The sequence below is a fragment of the Augochlora pura genome, chromosome 10 (assembly GCF_028453695.1).
Source record: "Augochlora pura isolate Apur16 chromosome 10, APUR_v2.2.1, whole genome shotgun sequence".
NCBI lineage: Eukaryota > Metazoa > Arthropoda > Insecta > Hymenoptera > Halictidae > Augochlora > Augochlora pura.
The window spans coordinates 20628-41053 of NC_135781.1; the positions used below are offsets into that span (position 1 = coordinate 20628).

The 20426-nt window shown below is 43.6% G+C and overlaps 4 protein-coding genes across 10 annotated transcripts in view; 2 read left to right on the forward strand and 2 right to left on the reverse strand.

Moving 5' to 3' along the window:
* The first annotated feature begins 33 nt into the window (after positions 1–33).
* Positions 34–1643, forward strand: LOC144476164 (m-AAA protease-interacting protein 1, mitochondrial). Of its 2 annotated transcripts, XR_013494980.1 has the most exons (5): positions 34–642; positions 713–923; positions 1030–1232; positions 1348–1420; positions 1507–1643. XR_013494980.1 is itself a non-coding variant. In XM_078192805.1 (4 exons), exons 1-4 carry the CDS (start codon positions 304–306, stop codon positions 1354–1356), a joined length of 762 nt encoding a protein of 253 aa, XP_078048931.1. In that variant the 5' UTR covers positions 34–303; the 3' UTR covers positions 1357–1483. The 2 variants fall into 2 exon arrangements, 1 of the variants encoding a protein (XP_078048931.1); XM_078192805.1 differs by lacking the exon at positions 1507–1643 and having other exon boundaries at positions 1348–1483.
* Positions 1426–4728, reverse strand: LOC144476158 (mucosa-associated lymphoid tissue lymphoma translocation protein 1). 2 transcript variants are annotated; one of them, XM_078192792.1, is made up of 11 exons: positions 4265–4725; positions 3896–4059; positions 3646–3832; positions 3299–3563; positions 3129–3221; positions 2824–3049; positions 2577–2760; positions 2293–2507; positions 2063–2161; positions 1729–1994; positions 1426–1660 (listed from the first exon to the last, which is right to left on the reverse strand). In XM_078192792.1, exons 1-11 carry the CDS (start codon positions 4408–4410, stop codon positions 1556–1558), a joined length of 1950 nt encoding a protein of 649 aa, XP_078048918.1. In that variant the 5' UTR covers positions 4411–4725; the 3' UTR covers positions 1426–1555. The 2 variants fall into 2 exon arrangements, with proteins under 2 accessions (XP_078048918.1, XP_078048917.1); XM_078192791.1 differs by having other exon boundaries at positions 2293–2760; positions 4265–4728.
* Positions 4729–5758: 1030 nt separating this feature from the next.
* Positions 5759–20426, forward strand: part of Crtc (CREB-regulated transcription coactivator) — a 54415-nt gene continuing 39747 nt past the window's right edge. For 2 of the 5 annotated variants that reach the window (XM_078192358.1, XM_078192356.1), the window contains exons 1-2: positions 5759–6161; positions 13974–14222. In XM_078192358.1, coding sequence (XP_078048484.1) covers positions 6048–6161; positions 13974–14222 — 363 coding nt within the window. In that variant the 5' untranslated portion in view covers positions 5759–6047. The remainder of the gene's footprint in view (positions 6162–13973; positions 14223–20426) is intronic. The other 3 variants (XM_078192357.1, XM_078192355.1, XM_078192359.1) reach the window with 3 other exon arrangements.
* Obp1 (odorant binding protein 1) overlaps positions 18097–20426 on the reverse strand; it is a 4158-nt gene continuing 1828 nt past the window's right edge. Inside the window, exons 2-6 of the mRNA XM_078192360.1 lie at positions 19790–19871; positions 19402–19490; positions 19224–19326; positions 18780–18844; positions 18097–18476 (exon numbers count right to left, since the gene is read on the reverse strand). Of these exons, the coding sequence (XP_078048486.1) occupies positions 18459–18476; positions 18780–18844; positions 19224–19326; positions 19402–19490; positions 19790–19871 (357 nt within the window). The 3' untranslated portion in view covers positions 18097–18458. The remainder of the gene's footprint in view (positions 18477–18779; positions 18845–19223; positions 19327–19401; positions 19491–19789; positions 19872–20426) is intronic.

Here is a 20426-nt window from a genome sequence, read left to right on the forward strand (position 1 = left end):
TGAAATAGTCTCGAGTCTCAAGTCTGTAGTATTATGACACAAAAACCTTGTGCCTGTGATGCTCTGTAAACATATGTATTCAATGGTTCTATATAAAACGAAATATTAGTTTAAATTTAAAATATGAATAAATTTACCTGTTTTGAAATACGAATTTGTTGATTGAAATATTTTATACTGCCTTCAGAGATTTATGTGTTATTATAGTGGATAAATATTGCATTAATATTGAAATTGTATAGGTTAGATAACTACTTTACATACATAATTCTTCGTTCGTACTGAAATGAAATATTACACAAAATGTTCTCTTTAATGTTTAAAAAATATACATTTCGCTCGCAAGTGCGTGAATTTGCAACCTTGTTTATTAATAGTAAGAATCGGATTAACAGAAAAGTAATAAAGAATTTTACAAATGTAAACTGTGCCGGTTTAATGAATCGAGATGATAGAACTTATTACCGGCCATTTAGTAGCGCGACGGATGAAATTCCATTTCTACCACCATTAATGAATATCCCGCTATATAAATTTCCTACGATGCTTTCCTTTATTTACCGATTCATGTACACTGCTCAAGTTCAAATGCTTATTGACAAGACGTTCAACTTCCAGGAGTTCACGGATGGATCAAAGCAGGTATGATATCTTTGCTAATTTATTGAACCACCTTGATAATTTTAAAATAAATCTATTGTGTTATTCGTAGGCAATTATCACAATATCACAGGCATTAGCTGCAAGAAGTTACGAAGAATTAGATGGCCTTGTAGATGAGATTACGATAGAAATGCTAAAAATGAGGGTTGATCGGTTGACAACAGAACAGAGAAATCTAATTCCAGTAACCGATAAGAATTTGATATGTTATATCAATGTTGGTATGGCTATAAAAGATCATAGAGTTGCAGTTGGAATGAGTAAGCTATAGAAAATCTTATCAGTGTAGACAACTAAGCGTATATATCTTAGAAGAATGATACTATTAGGATTTAATAATTCTCATGTTATGTGGGTTTATTACAGATTGCGATAAAATCGTTGAAATTTCACAATTAGGTTTTTACTGTAATTCAAATATGCATGACAAGGATCCAAAAGATATATACAGAGGAATCGTTGAAAACAACAATGTACATCTAATAACGATTAACTACACATTTCAAAGATGTTATAATAATGGTGTGGGTGGACCATGGATAGTTACAATAGCCAATCATTTTACATCAGTAAATATATCCTTTGACAAAATAATGTAGTAGCGTATCAGAGATAGAGTAGAACAAATATCATAGATTTTAGGTTTATGGATAAAAAAATTATTCTATTCGTTTTATTTTTCAGACTTCATGATCTTTCTCTCAATGATTCGAGTGGGCGTAGTTACCACAGTGGCATTAAATGTAAAAACTGAAATGTATGTACCTATTAAAAAATTTAGTAGTTTTATTTAATTGCATTTTCATATGATAGCGAGTTGCATATAATTGTTTTCTTCCTTAGAAACTATACAATAAAAATCTGATTATACGTATGTATGTAATATGTACAGTTAAGAGCCTATGTACTTCAGTAGAGGTGATATGTAATTTTGTAGATACAATTTTGTTGCGCTAAGATGTGTCCCATGTTTCGATATAGAAATAATTAACGGCCCCTACAAAAAACTATAGCTATGAAAAAATACCTCTAATTATGAAGATGGAGAAAGGGAGCAGAGATTACCTTATTAATTTGAGGATTGTGAATGCAACACTCATTTTTCCTTTGATCTTGATACAAATTGTTCCGTGTCGCAGAAACGGAATTGAAATAGTTGATTTGCATGTGTTGAGAATTTGCTGCTTCAATTTTTATTATATTCAAGTAAGGCTCCACGAATGATATAGTAACTTTTATGCGTATATTTGCTGTTTGAAAAGTGACATCGGCCATCGTTATTGGAAGTAATGTAAGTTTATCGAAATCACTAATGTCAGGCGTATGATTATCTGCAACGTTTTATTGTGTATAAGTGAAAGCGATAATCTCTTTCTAACATAAATATAATTAACATTACTTTTATGCACAGCATCAGTCAATCGAAATGGTTTTGTAATAGAAGATGCGAACATTGGAATTTGATTTCGTTCCATGCCCAGGAAACAACTATCTATAGCTGAAATCATGAAGATGGTCGTTAGATTGAAAGCATGATCGCAGTACGAGCGCTTGGTGTATACGATATACGATATACGATATACCATACACTACGCATCATATACCGTATGTAATAGTATATTGACATACATTTTCCTACTTTTTCAAACAATTTTGTAACTGGTATGTCTTTGGTAATATATTTACTCAGATGAGTCATGTATAAACCGTATTTACTGTTTAATCTTTCGTAACTGGGTCTATGACCGGACGTGGAATATGCTTGAAGTAAATTTCGAAGATTTTTCTTACTCTTGTATTCAGTCACGATCGGTACTTCATTATATATCTCAGAATTAAATTCCCTGAAAATATATATTATAACGTTAACACAGAGACAATAGGACATAATTAAACAAAGGAAGATAACTTGCTTCGAAGGTGATACTTGACACATGTCCAAGATAACAATTAATAACTCAGGATCACTTTGAAGAAACGATGCTAATAGTTCACTTTCACATATAGCATTTTTCCTTAGATATATTTCTGGAGCATCCACTGCTAACATGTAACTTTCTTGCATCTTGAAGCCATGACCAGCATAATAGAATAAGCCTATCAAAACCGAGCAATTATTTAATTGTATATTTCCTGTATTTGAAAATTTCGATATCTTACCATAAACACCGCCAACTAATAGTTTACTAAACAATTGTATGGCATTTTTCATTTGAGTTAAAGTTAAGTCCTTCAAACAAATCACCTCGAAACCGATTTCTTTGAGCAGAGTGGCAATATAAGCACCATCGTTTGTAGGAGTTGAAAGAGGTTCCTGGGTATAATAGTCTCCATTTGCGATAATTAATGCTCTTTTTGCAACTGCTTTCAATCTCGGAAGATACGTCTATGAAACGTTGATAACGAATGGTTAATATGTTGAAATATGCTATGTGAGGCCTTAGATACATATCTATAGCTATTACCATAACCAGAGATCTATCTGTATAAATCTCGCTGACATTGTTATAAATATAACAATAATATTTTCCTTCGTGTCTAGAACTAAATTGTTTTATCTGGAACAATATATAGTTTGATGCACGAATGAATTTCACTTAATGCAGTAAATAAATGAATTTATCAGGTTACTTACATGCAATATGTTAGTAGTTTCACTTTCTAATTTAGCATTGTCTTGGAACCATTGATATTGTGGCTCAGGATTACCTTCAGCTTTACAATATATTGTAAAATCTTCTCCCTCTTTGACTTCCAAAATTGGCTGCGGCTGTTCTTCTATCGTAACAGGTACAGAACATATTTGTACATGTACAGCGTTCGAAGTCAAGGTGGATACAAGAATACCATTGTGTTTAATTTGAGACACTTTACATTTATATTCTCCTGCTTGAGAAACACTTTGAAATATGTGGAGTCAGATTTGTTGCATAGTTGGAAACTACTTGGACCTAGACCTTAGTAACAATAAAAACATTATACCTGTCAACAATTATGTCCAGTTCCTGAGAGGTGGAATCTTGTAATTGCCTATTTTCATGATACCATGAATAACTAGGAGGTGGCATTCCCACTGCTTTACAAATCAAACGAAGATGTCGACCAAACGATACGTTTAAGACATTGTTTCCTATTTTTTCAGTTGGTTGAGTGATAATTTGCAGAGGTTCTAAAGATATACGTACTATATAAATTAACAATGCCGGGAAAAGTTAAGCCATCAAAAGTATACCTGAATCAGCTATAATAGACATAACATTACGTAGTCCACAATCATCTAATAATATACGCAAGATTTCTATAGTGCACATTTTAATATTCAATTCGAAAAGCAGTCTTTCCCCTGGGGTATCATGCGGTGCTTTTGTTTCTTTCAAAGTCTGCACCCACAGAACCCTGTAAATCCAGGATGATAAAATATTGAAATCCTTAAATCGTTCAGGAAAATTTTACTGCTATAAGATAGATATAAAATAACATAAGTCGTTCTCATTTCAAAGATGTTGCTAGTTAAAGATCTTGGTTAAAAAAGAGATAGAAAATTTTCAAAATATGATTTGTGCTGTTTTATCATTTAACTATAGAAATAATTTCTTATTACCGTGGGTACTGAAGTTGTTCAGCTACATGGTTCGCTAATGTTATCCATGCTGAATCTTTGTCGAGTGCATTAATCAAGTCTTTATACACATCCACAGGTAAACATTCAATAGTTGCGTTTTCGTCAAATTGTGCCATTATTGACATTGTCGAATATTAAATGTGCATTGTAGTTGAATGAAAGACTACTTCTCTAGAAGTTTTCTGAATGAATTTACTTTCGACATCGTTTACACTTTCCTCAACGTGTACAAGGAAAATGTAAATATCTCTATTACCTAGTATGATTCAGATTCAGATTCAGAATTCGGAACAATTCGGAATTGGAATGAAAATGAAATATTACACGTATACACGTATCCACACACTTGTATCAATAAATGTACATATATTCTTCTCGATTGATAACAGTAGATGGGCTGAATCGAATGAGTCAATCAATTGCAACTAAACTACACAGATGCATACAGAAACTATTTTTATACATACATATGTAATACGTATTTTCGTGTAAAAAAAAATAAAATATTTAAAATATACTTGTTTTCTAACATTTAATGTTTCAATACGTTTTCTATTTATATGTCATATCTGGAAAGAAATTTACATACGAATAAACATAAGCAGGCTAATTAGAACTTACTTTACAATTTAGAATAATTTATAAATAATTGCATTTCATGGGAAAGGAACTGAAACAATTTTAAAAATTGTTTTCGAGTCCAGATATAAAACAAAAAGAAACATCATAGATTTTAGTCTTCGGAGTTTGTTACAGTAGGCGCTCAATTTGTTTATCCGCCTATGTTGTGTATAAATCTGAAGCCTTTTGGAACACTCCGTAAGGAGCATTTATTTTTACAGAGGGGAACACTGTATTTTTCGAGGAGCATCAATCAATGTCATGTGCAAAGTAATTAATTACGTGTACAAAATATGTAAATGCGAAGTTCACATAAAAAGTGTAACAATGTCGAATTATATAAAATAACTGATCGAGTAGCGTAAAATTCTTTATCATTTCTTATATTGTGTTTCAAATATTGCCGCACTTTTCAGTGTTCCCAATTTCTCCCGGCAGTCTTTTTGCGGGAATCAAGTTGGAAAAGTGGTAACACTGTCCGTAAACAGGTCCGAAATTACGGAATCATGAAAATTTTTGATTCCATAAAAACGCTTTCCATGTACGATACAAGTTCCACCTGCAGAATGCATGTTCTTCGTCTACAATGATTCAATCTGTTTTACCCACCGTGCGTAGAACGACTACGACAAGCAATAAAAATCGAAAAGCATCGAAGAGACGAATTGAAGCGAACAGAGGCAATGGCGATGGCGATGGCAATGGCGATGACGATGACGATGACGATGGCTATGGCAATGGCGATGGCAATGATAATGGTGATGATGTTGAAGTTGAAGCAAGCTAACATTTCGGAACACCCCGGAAAATTGTCGTTGGTTTTTTATTCCGGCTGCGACAGGGCAGTGGGGGTACGGTGCAACCAATGGGCCCGCGAAAAGCGGCTCCTGCGCGATGCGCGTGGCGCGCTGCGCCGCATAATCTTGCGTATCAGTGATCGGCAGTGCCATCCAGAAGGCAGTGGGTTACGGGTTCTATCGTGCGGTGTGTTGTAAATTAGTAGAGCCCTTATTGGTGCGATCGGTAAGGAAAAGGGAGACGCGCGCGCGAGCAGCCTGAGGCGCGCCACGGGCACGGGTCGAGTGGGTGCACGCATAGAAACTCGCGAGTGTGTTAGAGGAACCTGGTGGCCCGAGCCATCATGGCGAATCCACGAAAATTCAGTGACAAGATCGCGTTGCACAAACAGAAGGAGGCGCAGGAGAGGGCAGCGTTCGAGGCGATCATGCGAGAGGTTTCAGACGTCACAAGCAGAGTAAGGAAATACCAGTAGGTCCTTGCCATTGAGGGGGACACGCCGTGGTATGCTGCTCTATACGCTACCCTCGGCTCAGATGTTAAGAACGTAAACAACAACGAGTGCTCTCTCTCGCTCTCTCTTTTTCTCCCTCTCCTTCCTCGTTGCGCCGTGGTTGTCCGGTATTGTATAGTATTTATGCTTTATGCGACTGTGGTCTTTGTATCCTCACTGTACAGACGTGCGTGTACATGAGTGCGTGGCTAGGTTTACACACGACTATCTACATACATGACACGCTCGCGCTGCCACACCGTTTCATACAAATACGCGCGCGCACACACACATACAGCATCCCTTCTCTTTCCCCCTTCCTCTTAACCTCCGTCGTCGTCGTCGTAGTAGTCGTAGTCGTAGCATGATGATCCGTGTTCGTCGTCGTCTTCGTGTCTCTGCATCTGTACGCGTTTCTCTCGAAAAGGATGAACGAATAGACGTATATACATGAGCATACATTGTCTGGTATACTCTATGTCAAACGGGTTTTGTGCTTGTCAGCTAACATCCATTCTGCAAGTTTCTAATAAATGCAGACGCATGCATACGATCAACGATTCCGTCCATCCTGCTGACTCGTTCGAGAATCGACTGTGCCGCGTGCGATACATTTTCCTGACACGAATCGTTTCGATACCTCGATCGAAGCGGATTCGTCCAACGTGGCGCTTGGCGATTGAAATCGAATGACAGAAGTTGCTTTGTGTATCGCGCGAAAAACGGCGCTTATGTTTTTCTATCAGGCGCGACATACTTTGCAGTCCGCGATCGATCCGGTCCGAATGAACTGTTGCTCGACGAAAATGTGCGCGACCCGTTCGGCTTTCTCTCTCTCTCTCTCTCTCTCTCTCTCTCTCTCTCTCTCTCTCTTTCTTTCTCTCTGCTTCCTCCCTCCTTCTTGTGTCCTATCGTTCACCGGCCCTCGAGGTATTTCCACCGACTGCCAGTGTCGGTTAGGTTGGGTTCGCTACGTGTGTGCTTGGTTGCGAGCAATATATGTATGTGCACGCCAAACCGTTGAAACTGCGTCTTTCGTGTTCACGTGTCTCGGTTAACGAACGTTCGGGACGGAGTCCGATCGAAATGGATTTACTCGCGCGTGAATGAATCAGGTTGTCACGACTTTTACGTTTGCAAACTGAATTGGTGGACAGGGCCATTCCCGATCGGTTATTGTTATTAAGCTACTTGTACATGGTAAGAGCGAACCGATTTGCGAGATTCCGGGACCAACTGAATATGAACAAACACTCGGCAGTTGATCCGGTGTGTTTCATAAACAGACGAAGAACAGTCTTTTATCACACTCGCACAAACAATTTACAATTTGCACGATGCAGTTTTATTCAACACTCTCTGAAGGAGTCGTTTGATTCGATGACGACGACGACGAACGCTATGTATAACCGTCAAAGTATGTTATCATGTATTAATACGAGACGGAGTTGTCAGGTGTTTGACACTGGTTGCTCGGTTACGTTAATTGGATTAGATTAACGATGTCGAGTTGACGAAGCGATTGGTTCGTCAAATTTTGCGAGCGATAGAAATATTCGCTTTTGTATATCGCGACATATTTGATTCGAAAACGATTCGAATTCTGAAATTTCCCTTGCCCCGTTTCAGCCGTTTTTCTATTATATTGTTGTTTCGGTGGTTCTTTGTTCCAAATTGGTTCAAAAGAAATCGCATTTCTATTTCGATTGCAACGCGATTTTGTTTCCGATCATCCGTGTGTGTAGTACAAAAATGTATATTCCCTTGTTTACCTTTCGGTTGTCGCGCGTCGCGTCGCGTCGCGTCGCGTCGCGTCGCCGGAGAGCCCACGTGGACGACGCGCGACTCTGCGCCACGTGTCTTTAAAGGCCGCACGCGAGACGTGAGACGGGAGACGCGAGACCAATTGCAAGGGCAAACTTTAGTTACGAGTTATACGAGTCATGGAGTTACGAAACCTTTCGTGGTATGTTTCTTGGTCTATGGCTTTCGGACTTGCGATGATTTCGGTAGGACTTGGGGCTAATTTGGAATACACTTTGCAGTTTCGAAAACTTTTCTAGAATGAATAACGCGAAGAAATTCTATCGAAGACATTGCTGGGGTAACATCGACCCGGAAGGATGTGTCGCGTAAGCGCAACCGTAATAAGGACTTGAGAAGAATCGAAGCGATTCGTTTCTGTTAAACTTTTGTTTCTGGAACTTATTAGGGTGAGGGAATTTTATTCCTCCTCCAGAGTTTCCTTCTTTTACTACGAAGATAATCTTTTACAAGTCTATATGAAATCGTTTAAAGGTGCAACTTTCCATCTGCGTAATCGTTATCCGAAACTATATAGCCGGTACCTACTAGATCCTCGAAATGTCCTCGAACACGTCGACCCTAGAAGGACTAAAAGTAACTATACACACGTTAACAAGTATATGGATTGCGAGCTTTAAAGTCAGTTTGAACATTGATTCCGAATTGGTTGCAATATTTCATTTAAAATGACAAGGAGCAGGCCGTAGTCGGTGCTTGAAGCGCCCTCTTTCACGCGTTGCTACGTTTATTGCGTCGCTTGAATGTCGCTGATTTGCCGCGTTTTTCGCGCCACCGATAACCGTGCTACCATTACGTAACATTCTGTTGAACGCGGAAGTTGCGATAGAGACGTTGTAACTTCGTACTCGTTGCTCGACCGTTAGCAGGATCGCGACCGCGGTCGCGGTCGCCTTATCGCGCCGCGCGCGAACAGCTTCATCCGCGTCGAATTTTTCGCGGTGAGGCCAGGCGAGATCAGGCAAGACTAGGCGGAGGCAGGCCAAGCCGGCCCTACACGATACGGTCACTTTAATTTTCTTCGATGACACCCAGCGGTTTACAGCAAATTCACTGATCAGCAATGACGCGATTCGTTAATATTTGATAGTAATCGTATCGATGCGAATTGAAAAACTTCTTCCTGCTCGAACGAGGTTCAAAGTCTGTAAAATGAAAGTTTGAAATGTCGACTTTGCATGGTTCGAAAGTCGGAGAGGCGTTTCAAAGGTGTTTATCTTAAAACGAGAAATTTGAAAACAATTGATAGGTGCGGCGCGATATCTCGATCCGTGTCGACGCGATTGCGATCAAAATTTGCAAATATTGTTAAGCCGCGTTTAATCCTTTTTAGATATTTTTTCTCGCTTTCTTTTTCGGATTTAAACTTTGAGGATCCTTGAACGATTACTGAATTCCTTGGATATTATTGAATTCGATCTGCGAGATTTTTCCTCGCAGGGAACGCGAGATAAGCGTTTCGAGTGCGCTTCGCTATATAATGGAAGTCGTCGGATCGCGGATCAGCTGGTCCGCCATGGCAGATTCCGTATATTAGTTTGTTTCTCGCATCGTACGGAATCATCGGATGTTTGGGCAGCAAACAATTATCCGCGCCGGCATTCGCGCGAAAGTCCGTTATATAAAAGAGCGTATAAATGAAACGTTTCGTCGGCGCAGCATTTCGCTGGGTAGAGTATTTACGCAGACCGGGTCGAGTGCCCTCGTGCAACATTACAGGTGTCGATCGAACCAGACGTGGCTATTGTTTTTCGAAAATCTAAAAGAACGATTTTGTTCGGTGTTTTCACCACCAACGTCTTAAACCGCACAGCCTCTCTGTGTTTAGTTGTCGATACGATTAGCCGGAACTAGGAGAATTCAAAGTAGAAGAGAGCGGTGCTAAAGCCGCAAAAACTGTCATATCTACTTCGATTGGATTCCAGTTGCATCGACCGAATACAGAACCAATGTGCCTTTAGCGTGCGTAGTACTCGAAACGTTTCACTCGAGATCAAGCGGATAAATAAGAAAACGAGTGTATTTTGTAAAATAGCTTGAATGAATCCGCGTGGAGATGGAGCAACGCGAGGCACGGGTCAACCGAATCGCGAGGGTCTCGTGCCACGGTTTTACAGCCGAAAAGTACTCCAGTCGGCGAATGTTTGCATTTATAAACTACAACTGCGACTGCAGCTGCTGCTGCAGTTACAGCTGCCAGCCGGAGAGTCATGAATTCGTCAAACGTTCTGCATACATTGTACCGAATGCTTTTCGCACGAGCTTTGCGTTCGCGTTCGGGTTCGCGTACGAGACGAACGGTTCGACGTGTCGCGCAGTGAATACGTGAAATGGGAGGAAGGAAGGAAGGAAGGAAGGAAGAATGGAAGGAGAGGGGTTGCACGCGACAATAAAAACGAGAGGTGTGCTGAACGTGCACAACTCTGGAACGTTTTCCGATTCGGACGGCGATTTTTGAATCGAACAGACAAAATCCAGGCCTTTGAATCACTGTACCGTTAAGGATCTCGATAACGATTACGAACGCTACGATTAGTAGTCAGTTGAATCGATTGATGCGTAATAGGGCTCGCGTTCATCTCTGCAACGACATCGAGACAAGTCGTATCGCGCATATTCGACGCGCCGACAAGTCAACGAGATATTAGAATTAGTTGAAACATTGCTGGAGGAATGTAAAGATATTATCAATCTAACTGATGAAAAAATATGGGGATATGCAATTTGTGATAATCCTTTTTTTTCCCCTTTCCGTCGAAACCAAGTTTCGCAATTTGAAAAACTCGTCGCAAGTTTTGCTCGACCGTAAGGCACTCTTCTCGGACGTCAATTTTCATTCCCTTATCTGCATAAGTGTTTCACGTTGCATCGGAGAACTCGAGTCGACACGATTTCTGGGTCCATCGAGTCGGCTCCCTTATATTTTGGAAAGCGTTGACGCCGACAACGTGGCAAGCTCGCCGTTAATGCCGGGACTCGGGACTCGGGACTCGGGACCGGAGCAGTCGGAAAAATGAACGTACTACGCAGCGATGCGGGACGACTATCGGGCGGACATTGTAATTCATAGTTCGGAACCGTACAACATTCACACTCGGTAAACGTTCCACACCGCTGCGCGGGACACCTTGCGCACGCGTTGCCTCGCGTAGTTCATTTCCCTGACCGCACTGTTCGGGACTTGGAACTATACGTACGCAAACATTGTACATATGTATACCGGTGCGTCACTAAGTTGCACCCGAGATAGAAAGATTACTTAGGGTACTTTGACTGTGCATAGAAGCGAAGCAATTCGCGACTGTTTTATGTTTATCGCGAAACGTGTGCCGTTATAATCGGCAGAATTGTTCGGTTTCCTGTATTTCTTTCCTAAGCGTTTTCTGCCGTTGCCATTGGCTAGACGATGCAACTCGTTTCGCAGCTAAAAATCGCAGCAATTACTGCAATCTTTAAAGTGATTACAGCGACAACTTTCAATTTTCATTTCGGAAGCGTTCCATCGGTGTCGAAAAATTCAGCAGGCATTGAAGTGTTCGAACGTGGATGTCGTTTAATTTTTTAAGAAATCGTTTGGTATTTCCGAGATCTCGTGGGACGATAAAGGAATGTGACGCTCGCATCGGACACTTTGTGCAAAGGAGGAAACAGTAATCCCACTTGACCTCGCGTTGATCCCACGTTCAAAAAATTTACGTGGAGAGGTTTTAGGAAATTTAGCTAATTTGACTCGATGTCTGTGGTTACTACTATACGATCTTTCGCGGTCCTTTCGCGAGCCCCTAGTTACATTCCTCCAAAAGTCTCCGAAATTTCTGTGGCCGACCGCGACGGGATCGATCGTGTGCTGGAATCCGGCCGTGGAACGAATTTTGTGACGAGACCACGATAGAAAGACGGAGAGCGGATATGAGAGAGCTGTAGAGAGGAGAGAGAGGGAGAGTAGAACCTGTTTTATCGAATCACGGTTCGAGTGGTACGCAGAGGTCTGCGGTAGAAAACGCGCTGTCCGTGCGTGTGACATCTTCGAGAACGATCTCGAGCCAAGGAATCAAAGAAACACCGTCGTAGTACCATCTCTCGATCCAGATTCGCGCTCCGCGGATTCACGCAGTCGATTGTTCGAGATTCTAAATATTATTAATTTCCGGCTGCAAGTTCGCGAAGTGCCAGCGTGTATCCCCGGAGCGATTGGAACGGTTGTTCGAGGAGATGGAAACTTTCTTGCAGACCATGTTCTATTATTGCGTGCCGGCGTAATGTATGGCGTCTCGTACAGGTCGGCTCAGCGATCGCGGACCAGCCAATTGTCTCGAGATACAGGCTCGCGATTATGTACTCCTCGCGGCATTTCAGATTGGTTCGACTCTCGATCGATAGGGTGGAGATTCGGATTCTCTAAAATGTTTGTCAAGTTGCCAGTTATACTTTCTTTTCGCGGACGTGCGTATAACGACAAATGACAATTAGAATATCAAAGAAGGAAGATCGCCTGTGCGGTTGTGGAAATATTATTGGAAATATTATCGTCCCCGATGAAACATGGGATCGCGTGGAAGGAGAACGAAACACCTGACCGGTTGAGAGCCAGAGTCAACTGTACATACTATAATAGGATGCGATGCGGTAGGGTTCGTCGAACCGCCTGGTCGAAAAATTTCAATTCAGCCCACCTTCTCTTTGCTGTCTTCGCTGTCTGTTTAAGCTGATCAATCATTTCTCGTGACCCGTGGGTTCGCGAATCCTGACGGTTCTGCCATTGAACTTGAGATCTACTTGCAAACTGTTCCGTACCAATTGCTCGATCGGAGTACGATATTTTTATCTTTCTTTTTGTAATCGGATAACCGGATGGTTTCGCGCGTTCGAACAATGGCGTTGTTCAAGACAAAACATGGTTTTCACGGATGACGGTACGAAAGATCCCGTTTGCGGGTCGACTCTGCAACGACTCGACGGCTCGATTCGTAAGAAGCTCGTAGCGCGTTGTCGTGGGAGCTCTCGAATCGTTGGCGCATCTTTCGTCTCGCGAAACCGACGATTACGACTGTGGTTCTCGGAGGAAAACACCTGGAATACACTCGGATTCGCAATTATTGCCCGCCTCGATTCGTAACGTATTTTCGTTATGCTGTAAGATGTAAGCTAAAACTGTAAATTGTGGAGCAATAGGAGCTGGGCGGACAGATATTGCGATGATGTTTGCGCGACGAACACGGGTTCCTTCTTTCGAAAGTGGTTAATCCACCCACGAAAGTTCCACAACCTCTGGAAATCGATCGATTCGCTGATGTACAGGGTGTCGGGAAACTAGTGGATTGGCAGAAAGTTTATAGAAAGCAGAAAACAAAAAGCTTGGAAAATTATTGGTGCCGCAGGAAATCGAAAGTTGGCCTCGTGTTTTCTATTGGTAAAAAAAAAAGTTGAAGATACAAACAATCGAATTATCACCGCGGAGGGATAAATAATTGGGCAGCAGTTATGCGTATTGGTGATAATAGTCGAGGGTTTAACAAACTCTGCTTTTAACAATTTTTCGGGTCTTCGTCGAACCGAACGTCTTGAAATTTGTATAGCATCGATTATTATTGCTTTCACGACTGTCTGTACATACACGCAAGACTCGCTTGATCGGTTTGCAGTCCCCCTGCGCAACTGTGCGCGTGTGCGCACGAGCCTGTGCTACGCGCGCGCGCTCGCGCGCGCGAGAGAGAGAGAGAGAGAGCGTATGAAGTGCGTATGAGTGGAACGAGCGACCTGGTACGTAACAAGTAGATATTTACGCAGAATGCAAGGACGAGAGGTTTCTGTAGATCGTAGATTGTAGATTGTAGATTGTAGATCGTAGATCGTAGGACGTAGGTCGTAGATCGTAGATCGTGCATCGTGTTCGACGTTCTACTGATTGTATTCGAAATACCCGGCGACGATATGAACGATGGACCTGCTTAGGTCGCCTCGGCGAGCAGCTCGGTGGCCGCCAGCCCCACGGGATCATCCGGGGTTCTGGAGACCCCGCTGTCCGTGCAAAGCGCCGGCGGCAGCCCACCGCAGTCCAACGGGAAACACCTGTACATTAACCTGGTGAATCAGTTCAGGGCGGGCGGCTCCCTGCCGAACGTAAACAACAACGCGAATTGCGGGAACGACGCGAAAGAGCACGCATCGACGCACACCGCCGCTCTCCCGAACGACCTTCAGGTATACTTGCCCATTTAACATCGACTTTAGTCGCTGTGTAGCTGTTCAATATTATCCTTTCGTCTCCTTTTGTTGCGCACCTTTTGCTCACACCGCCTACACTTCCGCATCTTCCTCGGCTCGCTGTTTCGCGCCGGTCGCGTCGCACCGTCAGCGACGGAACACTCGGAGAGATTGGTTCAAGTTGTCGCGAAGTTTTCCCGACGCGACGCGTCCAAGTCTTTTTTACCTATTTTTATGAAGCTCGTGCGACAAACGTTGGACGAACGCTATCGCGTTATTTATTTGATCGAATTGTTTCGATTTCGATGAAAATTCATTGAGTTGTGTACGTCGGTCTATTGGTACGATTTATTTCCTAGCGTCAGAGTCCTGAGCGTCCGCTCAAAGTTTTGCGTCGTAGAGGTAAAGGATTTTCGACGTTCTACGGAACCAACGGTTCAATTTGCAACGCGGCCGCCGTAGGTTTAACCACGAACGCGAGCCTAGAAATTTCAATATAACCTAACGAGGCCTCTGTCTTATGTGCAACCCGGCGAAACTGCTAACAGATAGTTGAGCTTTTTGTTCCGTTTCGGTTGCAACAAATGATTTCGTCGTCGCTCGCGTGTCCGCGTTCGAATATGCTACACCGCGATATAATGCTCATTGCACGAATAATTGATGCGGGTATTAAAAACTACCGTGGATATATTGTTGCCCGCGACAAGCGCCAGCTAGCTGATCGTTCCGTAATATCCGATTCGATCGAACGAAAGAAATTGTAGTTTTTGCGACGGTTGGGATTTCAAAACGGACCGAAAAGGGGTTTGAAGGGAATTTCGAGCATACTTCAGAACTGTACTTTCTCTCTCTCTCTCTCTCTCTCTCTCTCTCTCTCTCTCTCTCTCGAATTGCTACTCTCTATATCCTAAGCTCGATCCTAATTACTTCGATATATGTAACTGTCCAAGTTAACGATAAAGTGTCGCTTCGTTTGAACTTTCTCATCGAAGAGCATAGTTTCGTGCGCGCGAATACAATGTTCGCGTCTAACGGGTGGACCGCGACGGATATTTCGCCTCAACTTTAATACCACTTTCCGCTGCGACGACGCTTGCTTTTCAAAAAGAAATTGTTTCGAAACCGCATCGTAACGGACGCTTATTAACTATTCGTGGGACCTAGTTGTATTGGAAAAGAAAACAAAAACGATGCGAAACGAAACGATTATCCTCCATCCTCGATTCAAACGACATGCGGTCGCATCGGTTTTGCATGCTAACCTACATCCGTCCTTTCTTTGCGCTCCGCGATTAAAACTCGTCGTGCGTCTCACAAAATGGAACAATGATTTCCAAGAATACCCCAACCGCGCCTAAATTCAATTTATTTTTCGAACTACGTCTCGACGCGAGATAACAATGTTTAACCGTTTATTCAAAGAGACCATCGTTTCCTCGGAATGATCTTTCTTCGGTTTACTTGTCCGAGGATCGCGGCGCGGCGCGGCGCGGTGTCGAGTTCAATCGGATCGATCGTTGCGAATCAAAGATAATCGGGCTTGCGATTTTGACGGTTGCACCGTCGACGGAGGAAGCACGAACTCGTGACTTGTGTCGACCGCTACGAAAGGTACATTAGTTTCTCGAAATTCCTTTTTCTTGTACGCAGATGTTTCCCTCTGACTCAATAATTGTTATTTTCCGTTGTCCCGATCTTGTCCGAACGAACAACTCTGTTTAGCCGGAAAATGCTGTTTTCTTTTTCGTACGCATCACCTGGCCGCGTTTTCTCGCGAAACAACTTTTTGAGTAGTCGCGCCCCAGTCTGGAGTCGAGTCGCCGGAACACGTCGCACGGCGAGAGTCCTAAATCGGAGATATTAGGATCGGCTCGCCGCGATCGATCACGAGAATATCGTGACGGGGGGGGACCTTATGCCCTGTACTTGTTGCGGGTCCGCGTTCGCGTTCGAAACATGAGTCATGACTGGAGCAACGTACGGGCCAGCGATCGCGTGCCTCCTTTCATTAAAGCCGACTATTTCCAGCCGTCGCGTAAAAATAAACGTTTCAGGATTTTTCTCTGTGCACGGGACCAGACGCTGCTTCCGATTTTGATTCCGATTCCGATTCCGATTTCGATCTCTCTGCCCTTCGATGACAATCCGCCGCCTATAACTGGACGCGAACACGAAATTCAACGACGATGATATTTCATTCGATGTTTATTTGTTTCTACTTGTTACTTGGTTCTATTTCTATTCGTCTGACTTGTTTCCTTTACTCGTACACGTCTTGTTCCTCGTACTTGAATTACTCGTGCCTGTATTCGGATCTTTTCTCTTCATTGCCATTATCCTATATTTATTCGTCTTACTTTCGACTCGTACGTCTTTCTCCCCGCACTCGTGTACTTTTGCTTCTTGCTTCGCGCGTTTTCTTTTCATCGCACTCAGCTACGCACCTCTATCTGTTTCTATAACTCTATAAATCTGGAGATACTGCGCCTACTTCTTAAATTATAAATTCTGAATGCTGTTCATTTTTGTCGATGCAAATGCTCGCACGTGCGCTGCGTTTCGCGAATTTCTGCGGATATACGCGCGAGCTACGCGAGTCTTCAACGATCCTCAGCATGTTAATTACCCATCCCGTTTCTCCGCTGCGTCAAGTCATTTCCAAAATTCCTTCATTCATTCACCTAAATATTGTGATCCGAAATGTTTCTGCACGATCACGCATGGCACGTTTGCGTGGGAACGGTAGTAAGAAAAGATCTCTGGGAGAACTTGGCCGAGGAGAACATCGACGCCAGGGTTTTGGACGCGCGGTCGCTCGGGGTTGATTTGAATTTAAACGAGTAACAAGAAATTCGGGTTCAAGTCCGCTCGCCTCGCATCCTCCTCGATCGGTCACAGTCGCCGCAGTAAAACTCGAAAAGTTCGCGGCAAAAGAGCGAATGGATCATTACCGGTAGCATTTTCAATGCTAAAGCGTTCACAAGCTAATCGACGTGAACGTGTAACTTGAATTTGTCAATTTGAATTGGATCGGATAGAATGGCTTAATTCGACGAAATTTTTGAGGTTGTTGGCACGGCAGTTAGAGCCGCGGCGAATCGACGACGCGCGCGCGGAACTCGTTTTCGGATGATGAAATAGTTTTGAATGTTGAAGGTCCAGCGAGATTTCTGCTCTATCTCCGATCAAACGACGATGCAAATCCATCGACTGATAAGATTCGAGCAGTATGGTTCACGTTCCAAAGATGCTCGTCGAGAAACGTGTCGCGTAGTTGTCGCGTTGTTGACCTAGACCACGAATTTGTTGGCCGCGGGTAGAGGTTCGCGCTGAACCGTAACATCTTTTTGCTGGCGATCGCGCGCGGCACCGGTATTGCGTAAGAACTGGTGTTGTTCCGCGGGACGAGTCGTCAGAAAATTATCCCAATACCGAGGATACCACTTAGGCAGCCGCGTGCTGCGTCAGGAGTGGGACGGGAGGTGGTGGAGGAGGAGCGTTCGTCCCGAAAACATGTAAACATGCAATTTGGGCCGAACGTGCCGGAACGCGTCGCGAATTAGATTGTCATGGAAAATTTTTGCGGCAACGAGTCGCGACGGCTCCTCGTAAGCCGTTCGTTGGTCGAGCCCTGACCGCGTATAGCGATCGCCTGTCAAATAAATTGGCCATCCTTTATCCTTTCTTCGCGTCTCAAAAACAGGAGACGCCGTTCATTTCGGTGGAACGGGAAATCTTGATTTCGTCGGCCATTTCGTTTCCGTTAAACCGAAAGAAATGAACCGTATAAATCAAAGCAATTGGAGCATGAACGCGAAATTCGGGATCTCCCGAACATCGCGGAACGAACGAATTTTGAGTCAGTTGTCGGTTTCTTTCGTTCGCTCGTTAATATATTTTTATCTTTCGAGGGTCGGATTTACAATTCGGCAGCTAGTAGGCTGAATTATTTATCCTAAATGAACTATAGTATCTATACGCACTGTTTCGTACAAATCATTGGGTTTGCTTCGCCGAATGCGATCGCGTTCCCTGATTTTGATTCCGATTGCGAATACTATTGCGACTGCGATTGCGATTCCGCTTCAGATTCCGCTTCCGATTCCGATTCCGATTACGTTGCCGTCGATGTCGATGTCGATGAGTAGTAAATCCTTTCGATCGGTTTCTTGTTTCGTGATCCAACTCCGTCCTCGCTGGTCCAGTTGAAACGACGCTGTCTCTCCTCGTGATTTAGACGATGAACCACAACTGAAACGAAACCGAACGCGCGTTTCTTAGAGTTCTCTCTTGCGAGTTTTCCGAATCGTGTTCTCTCTCGAAGCGTGAACAATTTACACGCTTTGCCTCGCCTGCAACGTTTGTACGCGAGCACGCGCAATCTCTCCGGGCTTCCGATTTTTCAGAACCCCGGAACTGTCGCGTTGACGGGTTCCGAGATTTTTCGCATCGACCGCGCCTAATCATTTGGCCATTCGATGCCACGGATATTGACCGCCTCGCTAATAGTCGGCTTTTCAAAATATGTAAACGGAAACTTTGGATTTCGCTCACCTCCGGCACAGCTTGATGGACGCACACAGCAAGATTGTACATCTTCTCGCAGTTGTCGCTGCCAGCTGAAAACGTTGATCCACGAATTAGAACGTTAGAATTTTTCCGATCGTTTACTCGCGAGCGTTTACTGCCGATGCCCTCCTCTATTGCTCCATAGTAGTGGAAGTAACCTGCCGCTCGTAAGCAATTCGAGCAACTTGCGAGGTTTCCGGATATTATTCGAAAAGGATTCGATTCTACGATACTTTCGTAATCTCGAATGTAGGACTCGAAAGTGTTGGATCTCGAGAATGTCGATTTTTAGAAAATTCCTGGTCGGGCGACGGCTGGGGCGCGAGACGCTTGCTAGGGAGGTTCGCCCCCGAGCAAGTCTAGAAGGGCCTCGGTGTGTTAGGTAAACCAACTCTCGCTCTTAAAACTGGTAGACGAGTGAACGCGTACCTGCGGGGTTGCATTTGTTCAAAACATTCTCCGCCACGTCCTGCAAGTGTTCCGGCAGTAATCCCATAAGCATGTCCGTCTCCAAGTTAGCTTCGTCGTCGACCTAAACCGAGCGGCTCGTTCGTGAATCGATCGGTACGAATGGAATTGTTCGTTCGAAGGTGAATTATCGTCTTACCAAGCTGAATGCTTCCAGTAGACAGTACATGTAACACGTCACAGACTTGTCCGACGATATCTTTCCTTGGGCCACCTCTTGGATCATCGCTGCACCCCAAAATCACAGATTATTTGAAATTTCAAGATTCAGGCGTTGAACGCCGCTTTGAAACTCTTCCTACTCGAAACGTTTTCTCGGGGCATCGATAATTGCAACGTTCTCGGCGAGTGAGACCAGCGAATAAAGATTGCTGTCGATGATACAGCGAGATTCGAAGCGCGTTTCAAATATCCGAGGAAAACGCGAACAAACGTTTTTTAACATACACTCTGTTATCCGAAGATCAACCGATTTCGGGTGTTACCGCGGCTCTTTGGGACAAGTTGTTTCGTGATCCGATACCAACCTTCCGATGTGCCGTGTTCTTCCATGCACCGTTGTTTGTCGTCTTGCACCATGTCGATGATCTCTGGAGGAACCCAGTCCGGCTGCGAACAGAATCCAAACGATAGGCAGTTGCGATTCTCGAATCGCGTTTATCTTCTTCCCGACTCTATTCTCGAAGCGAAATTTCCTTCCTTCCGATTGTTTCAGCTCGTCATAATTTTCACGATCGTCGGACGTCTCGCGTCTCACGGCTCGCTGGCTCCCGTTATCTTATCGTACCTCGGTCGCGCGTCGATTAGGGCAATCGATTTCGTTCGAAATGAGGGACGGGTACGAGTTGCGTCGCGAAAGATATGCCAAAATACGAAAGTTCGATTTACAACGGTAGAAATTCTACTACAATAGAATTTCTCAGATTTTCTAAATCCCGGCCCTCGTTTTCATCGCGTTGTCGGAATTTTTACGTAGGCTCGGTGCGATTCTACGGTTTACGACGGTTCCGTTGCTGTTGACTCTGACGCTGACGCATCTGGCAGCCAGACTCGCTCGCGCCGCATCGGCCCGCAGAGCGTGTCGTTTCTCTCTCTCTCTCTCCTCTCTCTCTCTCTCTCTCTCTCTCTCTCCTCTCTCTCTCTCTCTCTCTCTCTCTCTCTCCC